General features: G+C 44.0%; 1 protein-coding gene across 1 annotated transcript; it reads left to right on the forward strand.

Annotated features, from left to right (window-relative positions):
- The first annotated feature begins 5,568 nt into the window (after positions 1 to 5,568).
- On the forward strand, positions 5,569 to 18,197 carry EIF6 (eukaryotic translation initiation factor 6). Its single transcript, XM_066587708.1, has 7 exons — positions 5,569 to 5,672; positions 5,761 to 5,892; positions 6,534 to 6,619; positions 10,144 to 10,319; positions 12,626 to 12,802; positions 16,469 to 16,650; positions 17,978 to 18,197. Exons 2-7 carry the CDS (start codon positions 5,786 to 5,788, stop codon positions 17,985 to 17,987), a joined length of 738 nt encoding a protein of 245 aa, XP_066443805.1. The 5' UTR covers positions 5,569 to 5,672; positions 5,761 to 5,785; the 3' UTR covers positions 17,988 to 18,197.
- The last annotated feature ends 237 nt before the right edge of the window (positions 18,198 to 18,434 follow it).

An 18,434-nucleotide genomic window follows, 5' to 3' on the forward strand; every position in this document is an offset into this window, starting at 1 on the left:
TGATTTCAACACAATTGCCTGCTTTGGACTGGATTTCTATGTTGCATGTATTCAGCTGTTATCTCATGGTGTTACATTTTCTAGGTCAGGTTCACACTTGGCATTTCGCTGGAGCTTTTGCAATAGTAAAAAAAAAGAGCCACACCCGGATGCTCAATAAATGTCAATGAGATTTGTTCCACAAAACACTGTGTACAAATGGTATATGCATGTTAGCCATCTTTTATTTTCCTATGCCGCACCACAAGTCTTAATTTATAATACTTAGCATCTGCTTTTGTTGCCAAATTAGTACTAGTACTTTATTAAGCAACCCTCCAGCTTCGGGACAAAATTGTGTCCCTGGACTGTAAGGGGTGGTTGGCATATCAGCAGCAGTTTCCCTTCTTTGTCACCCCTCTGATCCAGCAGTTTCATGTCCTGTTTTTGCATGTCCAAGATGGCAGTAGCAATTTTCTAACAACCTAATGCACGCTGTGCACTGCTCTTTGATTGGCCAATCAGAGTAGGTGTAGTGCATTAGTAGTCTAAAGGGTGCTTTAAACGGGGAGATTATCGCCCGAATTCTTGCTTGAAACAGTGACTTAAGGTGATAATAATCCTGTGTACATGTAGCTGCCGACAGGGTACTGAGCGAGAAATTGCTCACTTGTCGAAGTCTCTTGGTTTTTAGCAGAATTCAAAACCAAGAAACTATTGGCCCATGTAAACAGCTGCTCAATGTTTGAGTGACTCCTGTTTACTGTGAATGAAGGCAGATGGGAACGAACGATCCTCTCCCTCTCTCCCGCCTGCTCTCCCCTGCTCCCCGCTGCGACTCACCTGTCAGCCGCAGCGGCACCCGAATCTTCAGACCCGAGCACAGCGATACTCGGATAAAGCACATTACTCGAGCGAGTAGTGCTTTTCCGAGTATGCTCGCTTATCTCTACATGTCACTATTACACACTAAATGGGAAACCACTGGGTAACACTGACATGGAAAGGGACTTGGGGATTTTAGTTAACTGTAAGCTTAACTGGAGCAACCAGTGTCAGGCAGCTGCTGCCAAGGCAAATAGGATCATGGGTTGCATTAAAAGAGGTCTAGGGGCACATGATGAGAACATTGTTCTTCCTCTTTACAAGTCACTGGTCAGACCACACATAGAAAAAAGTATACAGTTTTGGGCATCGGTACTCAAGAAGGACATATCAGAGCTTGAGCGGGTACAAAGTTGGGCAACTAAAGTAATAAATGCAATGGAGAGATTATTATATCCAGAGAGGTGATCAAAATTTGGGGTTACTTAGTTTAGAAAAAAGACGGCTGAGGGGCAACCTAATAACCGTATATAAATATATCAGGGGACAATACAGAGATCTCTCCCATTATCTATTTATACCCAGGACTGTGACTGTAATAAGGGGGCATCCTCTACGTCTAGAAGAAAAAAGGACATGAACATAGAAGGGGATTATTTACTGTTAGAGCAGTGAGACTATGGAACTCTCTGCCTGAGGATGTGGTATTGGTGAATTAGAAAAAAGAGTCTAAGAGGGTCCTGGATGTCTTTCTTGAGTGTTACAATATTACAGGTTATAGTCACTAGTTACTTCAGATGGGTCGGTGGACCAGGCATGCTTGATAAAGGCCTATTTATGGCCGAAACATCGCTTGCCTGTATCTGTTTTATGAAGTCTGAATAAAGGAATGCTTTTACATCATCTCCAGTCTGCTGCAGATCCCATCACTACTTAGATTTATAGACTATAGATTTTTTTGTATTGATTGTCCCATAATGAAATATATTTATGCTGTGCATATACCATTTTCTTTACATTTTTATAATACTACGAGGCCTTGTTTACATGGCAGAATTTTGTGGTGGATTTTGGTGCCCAAATCCACTGCAAAATCCACATCATTTTAGCATTCTATTGAATACTATGAAAATGAACTACATATGAACTATGATGCGTATTTTTCTGCATGTGGATTAAAAAAGAATTACCATGTCAATTCTTGGAGCAGTTTCCACATGAAATCCATTTGGAAACCTTATTGGGCTGCCGGAAGGGGATTTGCTCCATTGACAGGGGCGACATCTCTGTATTGATCTATGTGAATCCACCACAGAACTCCGAGGCTCGTCCATGACATTCTGACACAGGTTAAACTGTCAGATCCACGTTGAAAATATCTGGCATGGCTATGACAGTATACAGCCCATGTAAATGAGGCCAAAAGACGTTCACATGGCAAATTTACTGCAGATGTCCCAGTGGATCCACACAGATTAAACCCATTGTAAATGGCAGATAAAATACCCCACTCACTTGCAAAATGTTGTAGGATTCTGTCAGGATTTAGGCGCAGAAACCACTTCTAAATTCTTTAAAAAGAGGAGCACCTAGGAGGTGAGTGAGTAGACATATAAGACCATTCATGCTCCTCTGGATAATATGCAAAAAAGGGAGATGGAAAAATACCTCTGTAGCGCCACCTAATGTAAGGCAGCATTTCTGCAAGTCAAAGTTAGATGCTTTATACAAGCCTTGTAACAATGACTGGGAACAATGAATGGCTATATAAGTCTTTTCTTACTCATTCACCTTCTAGGTGTTCTCCCTAAGGAGAAAAGATAGCGGTTCTGACCCACAGAGACCTCTTGCTAGCCAAGCCATAAACCTACTGCACTCTGATGAGGGGCAAACACCCTGAAACAGCTGTCTGTGTATGGATGCTGGCTTGGCTTTCAATTTCCAGTCATTGTTACAAGGCTTGTATAAAGAGTCTAATATTGACTTGCAGGAATGCTGTCTTCCAATAGGTAGTGCTGTAGAGGTATTGCTCCATCTCCCTTATTTGCATATTACCCAGAGGAGCATGAATGGCCTTATAAATCTCCTCACTCACTCACCTTCTATGTGCTCTCCCTAAGGAGAGAATACAGCGTTCCTAAGCTAAATATAGGTGTTACCTCTCGGCGCCATCCGCCTGTGATATTATGTCTCCTTTCTAAGGGTGCATTTACATGGGCCGACCTGTTGGGCGCAGATGCTTGACAGGTTGTCCCAGTGATGATCGGTCCTGTGCTTTTTCCTGTACACGGTTATAATCTTGGATACTATGCCTAGTGATACAGCAAAAAATTCCTTTGCCTTTGTTATGGCGGCACCCATCATACAAGCCCAAACAATCTGACTGTGTTGGAATTCCGTCAGCTCTGCCATGATTCCCTCACCACTGCGCAGAACGCTGTCTCAAAGACAAATGATGCTTACCGCGTGTTATACAGATCATTGCATCACGCAACCACAGCACCGCCTACTAACTCCACTGTAGTATACATGTATGGATCATGGACCATTAGCAGGGGTCCGCATGGGATTTTATTCATTAGCACTCCACCCTTTTAAAATATAACTCCTTTATTTATCCATTGATGTCGCTGTATGAGGGCTTGTTTTTTGCGGGACGAGCTGTATTTTTCAAAGGTACAATTTAATGTACCATATAATGTACTGAAAAACTTTTAATAAATTAAGTGGAAATGAAGAAAAAAAATAATGAAATTCCGCCATCTTTTGGTGCGTCTTCTACGGCGCACAAACGGCAACAAAAATGACGTTAACTTTATTCTATGGGTCGGTACGATTACTACGATACCAAACTTATATAGTTTTGTTTTTTGCTGTACTAATTGTATTTTTTTCAAAGAAATATATATATATATATATATATATATATATATATATTTTTTTTTAATTTTCTGCAGCCATCTTTTGCGCGCAATAGCTTTTTTATTTTTCCATTCACCTCTAGTGAATGGAGTTGGAGTGGCCGGGGATGGTTCCAGCTGCCCGCCTGTATTCACAGTAAACAGGCCTGTTTACACGGGCCGATCTGTCGTTTAGTTTTCATGCATGCAGAAACTAAACAACAAATTATTTTATCGTTCAGTTCTGCATTCATTTAGACTTAACACTAGTTTTGATTCTCGCTAATGGCGGGAATCTGAATGATTTCTCGCCCGTATGAAAAGGCCCTGAGTTAGATGACAACGGCAAAGTTTCTCTGTGGTCAGTGTGAAAAATGCAGGATTAAAAAAAATATATAGATTATGAATAGAGATGAGCGAACGGACTCGTTTCGAGTAGTTACTCGATCGAGCATCGCTATTTTCGAGTACCTGGCTACTCGGGTGCAAAGATTTGGGGGGCGCCGGGGAGCGGGGGATGGCGTGGTGGAGCGGGGGGTAGCAGTGGGGAACAGGGGGGGCTCTCTCTCTCTAACACTCCCCTCTGCAACCCCCCGCTCACCCACGCCGCCCCCCCGAATCTTTTCACCCGAGTAGAGAAGTACTCGAAAATCGCGGTGCTCGAGTGAAAAAGGGGCGTGGCCGAGTATGTTCGCTCATCTCTAATTATGAACAAAAACGTAAAAAGAAAATCATAAAAAATATGTTTAAAATAAAAATGTTTATTTTCTGATGCTCTTTAGGGCTCCTTCACACGAGCATACGTGAATTCGCACGCGCCTCAGCACTGCGTTTTTGCAAAACGAACTATATTTTTTATGTGCATATCGGTGTATTTTACTGCCCACAGGGTATGTTCATTTGCGCGCGGGACACAGGGACGCCCCGAGTGGAAAGGCTAATTTGTCTTAGTTCCAGGTGTTTCACACATGTCCTTGCGTATTGCGCACGCATTTGTCAAGACCTTTGGTGCGCAAATACGCAAAAAAATAGAACGTTTTATTTTTATTTTTCCGCCTCCAAATTGCACATGCAAAATACAGAAATGTGTAGGAATCCAGGGAAATCAATGGGTTCTATTCTCTGCGTATTGTGTGCGCAAATATGTCAGTATGCGGCCGGCCTTAGGACACCACGGATTTTGGCTTTGAACTTTTCAATGACTGCAGTCAAATGACTGTAGATATTGTCATTGACCCATTGAGACCACCATGGAATTAACCTATTAAGGCCGCTCTCATGCATGAATGCGGCAAAACGCCGCAATTTCAAGCGCGGTGCTCTGCCGTGATTTTACTTTTGGTCGCAGCTCCCATTGACAGTGCTCAAAATCGCAGGTCTATAAAGTGACGTCCAGTGCTGCGATCAAACGCAAGCCTGCGAGGCCCATTGACTTCAATGGAAGCATTATATCGCGATTAACGTGGTGTTCAAAACGCTGCGTTAATTGCTGTAAAACGCACCAGTGTGAGCGAGGCCTAACTATCCCAAACCATTATGGATGCTGATATTAACCACTTCCCTACCACATAGATATCCTATAAAAAAAGTGCTTATGTGAAAGCACACCTACACAATCCCTCCCCAATGTTTTTGACAGTGATGGTGGCAATCCTACATTTTGCCTCTAAACATTTTTCTGTCATTCCATGAAAGCCTTAACTATATGAACTAAGAGATACAGCTGTGTGCTAGAATGCTGCTGCTCGAGTGCCATAAAACGAGACTGGATGGAATTAGTGGCGATGACCACTCTAAACATGGCGTCCTCAGCCTCACGCGTCATCCTCAAAGACTGCTTTCTATTGGTTACGTTCGAGGCACTTCCTGTCAAGTGGCGCAACCCGGAAGTGCAACCAGTTTTTGCGGCCAAGCCACGTGTTTGGCGGAGGACGAGAAGTTGTCGGGAGTGATCGGTAACGGAGCGAGGTAAGGCCGCGGTAAGGGCTGATTTGCCGGTGATAAGGCAGTGTGCGGGTGTATACACGGAGTCAGCGTGTCTTCTGTCTGCTTCTAGTGACGGTTTCCCGGGTGGAGCAGCCATGGCAGTCCGCGCCTCCTTTGAGAACAACAATGAGATCGGTTGCTTCGCGAAACTAACCAACACATATTGCCTGGTAGCCATAGGAGGCTCCGAGAACTTCTACAGGTGGGTGACGTCTCCACGACCAGCTGTGGAGTGAATCTATATGGAGCTGCTGAGGTCACGTGTTACAGGAGGCCATGGGCAGAGCAATGGAGGGTTCTCCAGGCCTTTACTATTGATAAGATATCCCCCCAGGATGAGTCATCAATAGTTGATCACAAGGGGTCCACCGCTCGGGATCCCCATTGATCATCTGATCCTCCAGCCCGCTGTCGTTCTCACAGCTGGAAGTACGATAGGGGTTGCGCTCGTTGACTTCAATGGGATTGATGTCTTGGCTTCCTATTCCACTTTTGTGCTGACCCTAATAAAACAATACCGACAGTCATGTTTTCTAGTTATTTCCGTTTCTGTTAATAAAAGCCCACCTTAGTAATCAGTTTTTAAAGTTTTCCATCGCTGCATGTGAATGAGGCAGCGCCTCCTGCTGGCGGGACACAGTCTTTGCTAGTAGCCTGTTTGGCCCCAGTGTCTGCCCCTCTTGCCTCCTCGGACATGGATGAGACAGTAGGAGTCATCTGTATAGCGCTGCCAAGTCTCGCATGAGCGCCGTGAGGTTGCCCACAAGCGGAACCGTTCGTCCGCCACCCGATACAAATGTGCTGCAACAGAACCTGCTTTAATCCTGAGTGTTTCTCTTGCAGCGTGTTTGAAGGAGAGCTTTCTGAGACGATACCGGTTGTGCATGCGTCCATAGCTGGATGCCGAATTATTGGAAGAATGTGCGTTGGTGAGTACGGACCGTGACTTTGGCGTGCCATACAACTGTGTGTTATAGATATAGAGAAACTTTAACTTAAATGATCCCAGATTGGCGCTAACTGCACAAGTAAATTAAAGGGGTTGCCTGAATTGGCAAACTGAGGGTGGGGGATGTTATAAAATGATTAAGTACTTACCTCGTAACTGTGTGCTACTCTGAGCTGCTGCTCCTCCCTTCCTACCAGTGTTTTTTGCATTGGCTGCAGCGGTGACATGCCTGTATAATCGCGTCGCTGCTGCAGCCAATCTCCTGTCAGTTGTCTGCCTCACGCAGAACCTCGCCAGTGTCATCCTGCAAACAAGGCTATTGTGCCCTAGCCTCGTGATCGGTGCATGAAATATCACTGGGCCATAATGAAATAGTGACGTCAATGTCGTGCGACATGCTGTTGGAGCAAAGAACGGGCACGTTGTTGGCGCTGTGTGTAAATTTGAGCTACGCTGTGGTCAGAAAGTGGGATTAATATGCAAAAAAAAAGGAGGAGGGGGGGAGGGGTTGGTACCGTGTTAGGCAGTAGCGTAAAATGTGACTGCTTGGTTTCATTTACTGAGAACAATCTTGTAAATATCTTAAAGGGGTTGTCCCGAGGCAGCAAGTGGGTCTATACACTTCTGTATGGCCATAATAATGCACTTTGTAATGTACATTGTGCATTAATTATGAGCCATACAGAAGTTATAAAAAGTTTTATACTTACCTGCTCCGTTGCTGGCGTCCTCGTCTCCATGGTGCCGACTAATTTTCGCCCTCCGATGGCCAAATTAGCCGCGCTTGCGCAGTCCGGGTCTTCTCCTCTTCTCTATGGGGCTCCGTGTAGCTCCGTGTAGCTCCGCCCCGTCACGTGCCGATTCCAGCCAATCAGGAGGCTGGAATCGGCAATGGACCGCACAGAAGCCCTGCGGTCCATGAAGACAGAGGATCCCGGCGGCCATCTTCAGCAGGTGAGTATGAAGACGCCGGACCGCCGGGATTCAGGTAAGCGCTGTGCGGGTGGTTTTTTTAACCCCTGCATCGGGGTTGTCTCGCGCCGAACGGGGGGGGGGTTAAAAAAAAAAACCCCGTTTCGGCGCGGGACATCTCCTTTAATGACTAACAAATACATGATATTGTAGCGAGCTCTCGGACCTGCGCAGGGTCCTTCCTCAGGCATAATGGAACAGATCTAAAGACAAATGTAATGAATGCGCATGGTCTGGGCCCTTTCACCCTCTGTCTCTGGTATTTATGTAGTGCACATTAAGTTCACCATGTTCGTGCTCTCCCATGTTATCGTGTGTATATATTAAATGTCTGTAGACTTGTTCCATCATAAGCCTGAGGAACCCTGCGCAGGTCCGAAAGCTTGCTATAACACCATGTATTTTTGTTAGCCATTAGAAGGTATATTTACAAAATCGCTTGGTTTCTCTTACTGAGAACAATCACATTATGCAAAAAAAACCCCTCAGGTAACCCTTTAATATCCTTCCAGCTGCTTTTCAGGTAAAATGTACCTCAGGTCCTGTCTTCCCATCTGGGGGCATCAGTTGTGCACAGATCAACACCACTCTGTCAAAACTCTAACCTCACAATGTGAATGGACTCAGATGCCTCCTCCTGTCTTGCCTGGAGAATCGGCCATGTTTGAGTGCTTCACTACAAGGACGTTCTTCTCTTCCCTTGAGCTATGCTGTGATTCATTGTTTTGTGTTGCCCTGATGAGAAGTTCCCCTTGTAGCTTACCTCAGTCTGAGCTGCACTGCTGGGCACCTTACTGCCTCTCCTAAGGCTCAATGTCCACAGGCGGATCTGATTTGCTGAAGATCCGCAAATCAGGCCACCCATAGGGATACATGGGTGTCCGCAAATTTATTAAAGCATGCAGACTTGATTTGCGGAACTTTCGGTCCGGAAAACAAGTTGCAGCATGTTCCCCTTTTTTTTTTTTTTCTTCAGATCCCACATGGACTGCTTCTATTGAAGTCAATGGAAGCTGTGTGATCCGTGGCACACCTGCAGCTGACACTGCGGACGTGACGCGGATTCGTGGGAGAGCAGGAGATAAATAAAATAATGTACTGCAGGTCGGCGCATCAGCTGTGCAGAAGCCGTGCATGGACAAGTAAGAAAATGTCCATGGCTGCAGATGGAGCCCGACCCGCCCGTGGTCTTGAGGCCTAACCCGCACACAGCAGCCATCCATAGAAATGCCTGTACCGCTCCCTGTATGTTTGGTGCAGAGCGGCTTCTGTCCCGTACAGAGATTTGGGGAGCACACTTGGCATAACTCCACTGCAGCAGCTACATCCGACATGATGGGACTCGTGTACTATCGAACGTACAGACCATGGTCTCAGATCCAGTAGATGCTCCAGTCCTTGTAGGAAGTGATTTCCAGGTTCCAGTAGCTCCTTCCATTATATATAAGGATTGGTTTTACCTGTATTGATTCTGTGCTTATTTTTCTTCAATCCTGAGGGGTAAATATTTGACATTTTGGAATCAGCTGCCATTTACCATAAAGTTTTGGTTTCATCATATAGTGATCTTTCTAGAACCAATTAATATTGCATGTTGAGGATCCACTTGTACTTGATTGACTGGTGTCTGATAGACCCCACAAATCTTCTTGCCTCATTGCTGTAGTCTGTACGTATCTTAAGGTGGCCGTAGACCTTAAATAAATATCTGCTGAATGCTCATTAGATTGACAGTTATGTATACCAGTTTTCCCCTCTTCCACCTTAAGCATGTGCACTCAGCTTAGCCAAAGTTAGCCAGAGGAAAGGGAAACAAGCTGCTACTACACACCTTTGGCTGCTTGTCCTTGAGAGCGAAAGGATTGCGCATCTTGATGCACATCACCTCCTGATATGTTAAGATGACTGCCCAATCCCACTAAAATGAGTGGCTTCAGCTGACCTTCATCTAATATGTATTGCCTTTCTGGGACTGTAATATTGATGGCCCCCAATGATCTTGTATTCGAAGGATTCCAAGCTCACAAAAAAAAAAAATCTGTTGCTCGACAGCCCTCACAGATAACATATATGACTTTTCCATTATTTACTGCGTAACAGCATCAAATGACGTGATCAAAATACTAAAACAGTTGTGCTTTTTATATACATTTTTTCTTTATTAAAGCTTTAAATAGGTTCTCGCAAATTCTCCACTATCTAGCTTATTGATCGGAGAGGGTCTGGTTGCTGAGTCCCCCAGCACACCTCTGTTCACTTCAATGGTACTGCCAAAGATGGCAAAGCGCTTGAACTTGCTAATCTTCAGCAGGCTCCTTTTTAATGAGTGGTGTGGATGTGCACATTCACGTCTTCCTTTGTCCTCACTTCACGGTGCGCTGGGGCTGCGTTCTTGGGATTGGTGGGGGCCCAGCAGTCAGGCCCTTGTCGATCCACAAGTTATTTCCTATCGCGTGGATAGGGTATTATGTGTTTTTAGAGGACAGGCCCTTTTTAACTTGCTTGCTTTACGTGTGTTTGTATTTCTTCTAGGAAACCGAAATGGCCTTCTAGTTCCAAACAACACGACCGACCAAGAGCTCCAGCACATCCGAAACAGTTTGCCAGACTCTGTCCGAATCCAGAGAGTGGAGGAGCGTCTCTCAGCATTAGGAAATGTGATGGCTTGTAATGACTATGTAGCCCTTGTACACCCTGATCTTGACCGGGTATGACTTTTTTTGTTTCCCCTCTCGTTTTAGGTGCATCCTTGTCGATCTATGCCTGTTGATGCAGATACCAGACTTCTTTTGTCCCTAAACGTGTTGAGTGCTCTCACAATGGCCTTCTGTTCTGCATCAAAGACTTGCAGTTGATATTGTTACACGTCTTCCATTGTCATCTGTTTCTTGATGGACTTTATAGAATTACTGGGATGTCCTGTGTTATCTCCATCCTCCCACCAAAATAGTTCCTCATGGAATGGAGACTTGCCAATGAATGCAAGAGCATTGTAACATAGTATGTTGGGCCGGAAAAAAAAATACACATGTACTTCCAATTCAGTCTATTACCCCCCCCCCCCCCCTTTCCTGCCCCAATGCTCTTCCAGAGGTAGGCAAAAAAAACCCAATAAGGTAGAAGCCAATTTTCCCCATTTTAAAGGAAAAAATTCCTTCCTGAATTTGAGTTGGTAATCAGAATAATCCTTGGATCAAAAAACATTCTGAATGAATTAGTGACTATAACATATAATGTATTACCCAAAAAGGCTGTCAGGCCCCTCTTGAACTCTCACCACATCCTCAGGCAGAGAGTTCCATAGTCTCACTGCTCTTACAGTAAAGAACCCCCTTCTATGTTGGTGTAGAAACCTTCTTTCCTCTAGATCTATTGTCCCATGATATATTTATACTTAGTTATTAGGTTGCCCCTCAGCTGTCCTTTATTTTATTTATTTTTTTTCTAAACTAACCCCAATTTTGATAATCTCTCTGGGTATTGTAGTCCGCCCATTCAATTTATTACTTTAGTTGCCTGCCTTTGTACCCGCTCAAGTTCTGATATGTCCTCCTTGAGTGCCGTTGCCCAAAACTGTCCACAATATTCAATGTGTGGTCTGACCAGTGACTTGTAAAGAGGAAGCACAATGTTCTTGTTGTCGTGTGCCCCTAGACCACTTTTGACGTACCCCATCATCCTATTTGCCTTGGCAGCAGCTACCGGACACTGGTTGCTCCAGTTAAACTTAATTTACTAAAATCCCCAAGTCCTTTTCCATGTCGGTGTTACCCAGTGGTCTCCCATTGTAGTGTTGTAATGGTAACATGTATTTTCCTGCCCATGTGCATAATAACTTTTTATACATACATCTGTGATGTCTGTCGTGTAAGACCCCTGGAGGGTATTGACACTGTCCTTTAAAAAAAAAAAAGGGGGGGGGGGGGGGGCAGGGGGAACACCTTTTGGAGTTTTCCAATGGAACATCCATAGGAGACCCAATTACATGGGATAACATCCCCTTAGTGTGACTGGAGTCACTAGCAGAACGTATTCTTCAATGGCGTGGCATTAAAGGGGTTGTCCCGCGCCGAAACGGGTTTTTTTTTTTCAACCCCCCCCCCCCCCCTGTTCGGCGCGAGACAACCCCGATGCAGGGACTTAAAAAAAAAAAACCGCTCAGTGCTTACCTTAATCCCCGCGCTCCGGTGACTTCTATACTTACCGGCTGAAGATGGCCGCCGGGATCCTCTTCCTCCGTGGACCGCAGCTCTTCTGTGCGGTCCATTGCCGATTCCAGCCTCCTGATTGGCTGGAATCAACACGTGACGGGGCGGAGCTACACGGAGCCCCATTGAAGAAAGCAGAAGACCCGGACTGCGCAAGCGCGTCTAATTTGGCCATTAGACCATTTTAGACGGCGAAAATTAGATGGCAACCATGGGAACGAGGACGCCAGCAGTGGAGCAGGTAAGTGAAAAACTTTTTATAACTTCTGTATGGCTCATAATTAATGCACAATGTACATTACAAAGTGCATTATTATGGCCATACAGAAGTGTATAGACCCACTTGCTGCCGCGGGACAACCCCTTTAATGCCCCGGACCAAGTGCTGTGTATTAACGGTTCTTGATCCTTTATACAAGGGGCTGTCGGTTAAACTAGATAGATAGATATATTTTTTTAATCATGTTGCCCATGAAAAACATAATAAAATATCCTAAACTTGCCTGTCCTAGGTGTCCACAGCTGCGGTTTCCCCTCTAATGCTGTATTTACAGGCTGCAGTCAGCCTGTATATGGGAGATCGCAGGCAGTTGCAGATCTCGGCGCCTGGGCACTGATGACTGTAATTGGCTTAAATCTGCTTGCAGTGTCCCATTTAAAGATTGTCTCTGCAAACAGACCTGGCAGAGTATGGAGAAGCATTATTGATCCGTCATGGCTCCTGGAGTAATTGAAGGCTAGATATTGTAGTATTCTATGTTGTACATTAACTGTCCTGCACACTTTTTCTCTCCCTTATGTTTCAGGAGACGGAGGAGATCCTAGCCGATGTCCTGAAAGTAGAAGTTTTCAGACAGACTGTTGCTGATCAAGTTCTTGTTGGCAGTTACTGCGCATTTAGTAATCAAGGCGGTTTGGTGCATCCCAAAACATCAATAGAAGACCAGGATGAACTGTCATCATTACTCCAAGTCCCTTTAGTGGTAAATGGAGAAAAAACCTGAATGTACTAATGACTTGGTTTTGGTCTTTAACTAGTTCTCTTCCAGCTTACAAACTATTTGTGCGTCGTTAATGTGCTACACGGTTAAAGCACAAATTTTAATTCATTAAGGTGTTAGGTCTTCCTCAGATATGCCAAACTTGTTGCTCACTTAGAAAAGGGATTTCTATTATGAGGATTGCCACCAAAATATCTTCAATACACAAGACAGGCCAGTACTTATTTCCAGGGAGAAATCTGTTTCTGTTTGCAGTCAAACTGTACTAAATCCTAATATGCACTCTTTTTGTAGAAAAAAAGATTTAAAAAAAACAAACAAAAAAACCCCCCTGCAAACTTTAACATACAATTACATCTCATGCAGATATGCAAATAGATTAGTCTTGTGGTGTGATTAGATGAATGGTCTTGTTCCCGAAGACCCTAAAAGTGGTTCTACCCTTGGCCTATAGAAAGGCTCTCAGAGGCTCCTTGTGTGTAGTGGACTTCTTTTTCTGCTTGTGTAGAGCTTGCTGACCATTAGATGCCTCTATAATGTAATGAAAAAGATTTTGCCCAGTTAATAGAGTTTGAGAGGAGGATCATTAATAGAATGCGAGAATCTAGATAGTCATATCTGACCAGACTGTTAGAAGGTGTTGGGACCATTGGATGCGTGAGGGCATTCCTCACAAGGTGATCGGGTTCAGGGCGCCCTCGATAAACCAACAGTAAAGATGATCGTCCGGCAAGCATGAGCAGCTCCAACTGTTCCGTTACCGCCTGTCTCTGGATGGTGGACATCGTAACAGGCTCCTGTGCCTGTTGGAACCATTTCCAGGCGCTTGGCTGAAGGATATTTGGTCTCACACTGCCCAATAATACTGCCTTTGACACCCACCCACCATCGCTTCCTTTTCCAATGGTGTTGTGAACAACGAAGCTGGACTGCTACGGAGTGGAAATGGGTTGTCTTCAGCAACAAATGAAGATTTAGTTTAAGCCCTGATTATCACAGAGTTTGGAGACCTAATGGTGAGCACCTTAATCCTGTCTTTGCAATGGAGCGGCACACTGCTAGTACTAGAGCCTCCATGCCCGTCTGTATCACATCTTGCATCCAAAGCTAGAGGCGGTACAACAGGGTAATAGAGCCTCCATGCCCGCCCGTATCACATCTTGTATCCAAGCTAGTGGTGGTACAGCAGGCTACTAGAGCATCCCTGCCCACCCGTATCACATCTTGTATCCAAGCTAGAGGCGGTACAGCAGGGTACTAGAGCCTCCCTTCAGGGGGTCAGTTTTCTGCAATAAATTCTCCTTTTGCTCTGATATTGTAATCACTTACCTATACCAATGTTACAATCACACAGAAACTTTTCATTTGATTTTTCAACAACTCCTAGGGTTTTTTTTGTTACAATGAATGTAATTTAACCCCTTAGTAACTAAGCCCTTAGTAACATAGTATGTGTAGCAGAAAAATGACTTGTCCACCCAGTTCAGCCTGTTATCCTGCAATGTTGATCCAGAAGAAGGCAAACCCCCCCCCCCCAAAACACTAGGTAGAAGCCAATGTTCTTCATTTTAGGAAAAACATTCCTTCTTGATTCCAGTTTTGCCAGTCAGAATAATTCCTTGGATCAACACGCCTTTTAGTGCCTATAACACATATTGTTCTACTCAAGACGTCCAGGCCCCTCTTCAACTGTTTTAGTAATTTTGCCATCGCCACATTGTCAGGCAGAGTCCATAGTCTCTCATCTCTTACAGTAAAGAACCCCCTCCTATGTTGGTGTAGATACTTTTGTCTAGACGTAGAGGGCGCCCTCTTGCTACAGTCCTGGGTATAAACAGATGATGGGAGAGATCTCTGTATTGTAAATAATCCCAATTTTGATAACCTCTCTGGGTATTGTAGTCCCATTCCATTTATTACTTTAGTTGCCTGCCACTGTACCCACTTAAGCTTTGATATGTCCTTCCTGAGTACAGTTGCCCCAAACTGTACGTAATATTCCATTTGTGGTCTGACCAGTGACTTGTAAAGAGAAAGAACAATGTTCTCATCATGCGCCCCTAGATCTCCTTGACGCACCCCATGATTCTATTTGTTTTGGCAGCAGCTGTCTGACACTGGTTGCTCCAATTTACTTTCAAACCCCAAGTCCTTTTCCATGTCAGTGTTACCCAGTGGTTTCCAGACAGATATATTGTATATGGATAACTTTTTAATGGTATGATAAAAGCACTATTGGTACAGTGACCCTCCTGTGTGTCTTTTTTTTTTTTTAACTTCTGCTTCTTCAAGCTGCAGCACATCTCTGGCATAATCTGCATTGGTAACATGTAGATTTGACTTGGTTATTTTGAAGTGAAATGTGCTGTGACAATCCACAGCCTAGTTAGGATGCAGTGCAAGTTTAAAGTCCGCACTGTAGGTCAATTTATGCTGCTGATCTATTTCTTAGCATGTGAATAAGGTTTCATAAAATCTTGTCCATATTGAAGGTATTGTAAAAAGCTGTGGAATCTCTGCAGAAAATCCACAGCACTTCGACAATGTAGGTCCATACCCTAAGGCCTCATTCGCATGGACGTATGCGTATTTGGACTGTAAAATGGTTTTTAATGCATGTGGTTTTTAATTTGTATTTGATGTGTATGCCCCCCCCCCCCCCTTTACATGTGTTCCATCGGTATTCACTTTTTTTTTTACATGTGCAAATATCTACCTCTCGGAGTAAGCGGCCCCTAGTAGGATCTGAAGTACCAGTCTTTATTTGTCACTCCTTAGTTATAAGTCTTGTGCAGCCCAACTTTCCAGTAGTTCGAGTAGGACCCCCTGCTGGCAGGAAGCTTTATACAGAAATGACGATGAGAGGCACTTATTCTGATTGCACACCTCACTTCTTCCATCTTCCATGTGTATAGCTTCCTTCTCTTCCTGCCGGAGTGATACGCAGCACCAAGACAAGTGTAGGATAGGCTGAACACCGCTGAGGACGCTTGTCTGAGCAGAAGCATGGCCTGGTGCAGCCTTCCTCCTTTGCTGCTGTCCTCCCTTCCCCAAGGTGGCTACACTGCTCCTGCTTCCGCAGCATTGTTCAGTCTGTACTATGTCTGGGCTATGTGCACGGGCAGCAGGGATTCGTGTAAAAGTCGTGAGGAGCAGGACAGTTTCTGTTTCTCTTCGATGGGTAGTGGCTGAAGAGGGACACAAAAGGTGATGCTAGTTAGGATCAAAGGTGAGCTTAGCAGACACTAGTGTCTAGAATGTTTTCTAGATGGAGGGGAGAAATTGAGATATATATGTACGATATATAATTTTTTTTCTCTTAAAGCTGCAGCTGCAAAATAGCAGTGGTTAGCTAGTTGCACATTGCAACAAGACTGTACGCCTTATTGCCATTTGTAAATTCAGAGCTGATCTAGGCGAGACCCTGGACTGAAGCATAGGGTTTCATTGCTGAAATGGAGACCATTTTGGACTACCTGTTTGAGCAGGTTTATTTTCAAAGTCAGCGTATATGAAATGTTTTTTTTTTCCCCATATATTAAGCTGTAGAAGACTTTTTTAATTTCAAGTCTTTGTATTCGGAATTGCTATGAATCCTGTCTTATGTAAGCATTTTTTTGACGCTGACCTTGACTTGTCATTTTGCAGGCTGGTACAGTAAATCGAGGTAGTGAAGTGATTGCAGCGGGAATGGTTGTCAACGACTGGTGTGCTTTCTGTGGCCTGGACACCACGAGTACAGAACTGTCAGTCATAGAAAGTGTATTTAAGCTAAGTGATGCTCAGCCAAGCACGATTGCCACCAGCATGAGAGACTCCCTTATTGACAGGTATGTCGCTGTCTCTTCAGCCAGGTAAAAGTTTTTAAATATAACATTGGGGGACCGTTGAATCTCACTAATTGATTCCACTGACACAATTGCTTCATGTTGCTTGTGGGTACTTTTTGAGACTTTTTGCATCTACTACTACAAAAAAAATAGTTGTCTGCAGTTTATCCCTACTTTTAACCCTTTCACTGCTAGGGTTTTAGGACCATTTTCAAATACATAAAACCTCAATTAAGCTACTGCAGATTTCACCTAGCCCATTGTATACCCCAGGAAAAGCTTCTGTCACATGTTAATATTTTGTTAGACTTCCATTCAGCAAACCAAGGCCAAAGGGGTGTTCTTCTGGTCTCCAGTATGTTTCAGCATAACATTTTTCAACTGTATGATAATATACTGAGAATAAGAGATGGAGCCTGCAGAGGGGAAAACTGGTGGTAAATGCCACATAATGGCCAGCGATATTCACACAACGGCTTATTCTGAAGTCACCTGAAAGAGTGTGTTTGAAAGACACTATGTACAGTGTTTTGGGGCTCCGACAGTTTTTTCCAATGCAAATGTCGTGAATGTGTGTTTTTGTTTGTTTTTTTCTGTCATAGGAAAAAATGCAAATGGCATGTACAAAAGGCCACCAAAGGGGCATGTAAAACCCCCATAACTGCATAAAAGATGCTATGTCAAAATTGACTTATCACCTATAGTCATTTATAGTGTCACTGTTTGACATAGCAGAGTGCTTGTGCTTGGCTATGTCTCTCAGCCCCATTTAAATGACTATAGCAGCACAGTGCATGTTCGGCCGCAGTGTATTTCAATATCCTCCTCATTGCAGGGTGTGTTGTGAGCCTACAGTGAGGAGGAGAGGGGGATCAAGACCCCTGTTCTCTGGGATCTGTTCAGGTCTTGGTGGTGAGACCCCCACTGATCAAACTTTTATCATCTATTGCAAGGAAAATAAGACTGGAGGATTTTTTTTTTAACCAGGAAACATCAATTGACTCTTGAGGTTTGGCCATTCACCTGTTGTAGCAAGTGTGTTGTATTATAGAACACTGTCGGGGAATAGATCATTTAATCTTAAACACTTGCAAATCATTCAGCAGCCACAAGAAAGGGGCTTCTGAACCCTATTGTGCCAACCATGGCAGTTTGGTAATTAAAGGTGCATAGCACTAAGTTGAATGGATGCAGATCTGTCATCACAAAGCTCATTTTTTTATTTGTTTGCCTTAGGTGGTTTCAGGAAAGCATCACTTATTAATCCTGACATTTCAGACTGTCATGCAATTTTACTGACTTGACTCTTTTTTCTCTTGTCTTTTAGTCTGACATAAACTGTTCACCGCTGGACGTCCAGAGAATCAGCTGCTCTTGATAAAATCATGCTTGGCTGTTAATAGAAGAGGGTCACTGCTGCTTCAGCTTTACCTACTAAATGTTCTGCATTAGTTGAACAGAAATATTTAGGTGCAGTACCTGTTCAAAAATAAAAACAAGCAGTTCTATAATGCACTTCATATAATAAAATCACTTTTATAACTCTACTTCGTAAGATGTATCTTTCCATAAAATGTAAACTTCAAAATGATCTCTTCAGCGGACTGTTAAAATTGCAGTGCCTTCTCACAGTAGCAAACATATCAATACTGGCAAATTGTAAGTCAATGGGGGCTCTTAGCTTCATTCACATTAGAGGTCCACAATCCGGAGCTCCCCGCATTAACCTGCTACAGTATGACATCCACACTGACAATATTGCACATACATAACCGTATGTAGAC

Source organism: Eleutherodactylus coqui, chromosome 13, assembly GCF_035609145.1.
Source record: "Eleutherodactylus coqui strain aEleCoq1 chromosome 13, aEleCoq1.hap1, whole genome shotgun sequence".
Lineage (NCBI taxonomy): Eukaryota > Metazoa > Chordata > Amphibia > Anura > Eleutherodactylidae > Eleutherodactylus > Eleutherodactylus coqui.

Bases quoted from the DNA above. Each gene is read 5' to 3' on its own strand.
- EIF6 (XM_066587708.1), top strand. From the start codon at position 5,786: ATGGCAGTCCGCGCCTCCTTTGAGAACAACAATGAGATCGGTTGCTTC. The intron at 6,620-10,143 runs GTGAGTACGGAC...TATTTCTTCTAG, and splicing joins TATTGGAAGAATGTGCGTTG to GAAACCGAAATGGCCTTCTA. The intron at 12,803-16,468 runs GTAAATGGAGAA...GTCATTTTGCAG, and splicing joins TACTCCAAGTCCCTTTAGTG to GCTGGTACAGTAAATCGAGG.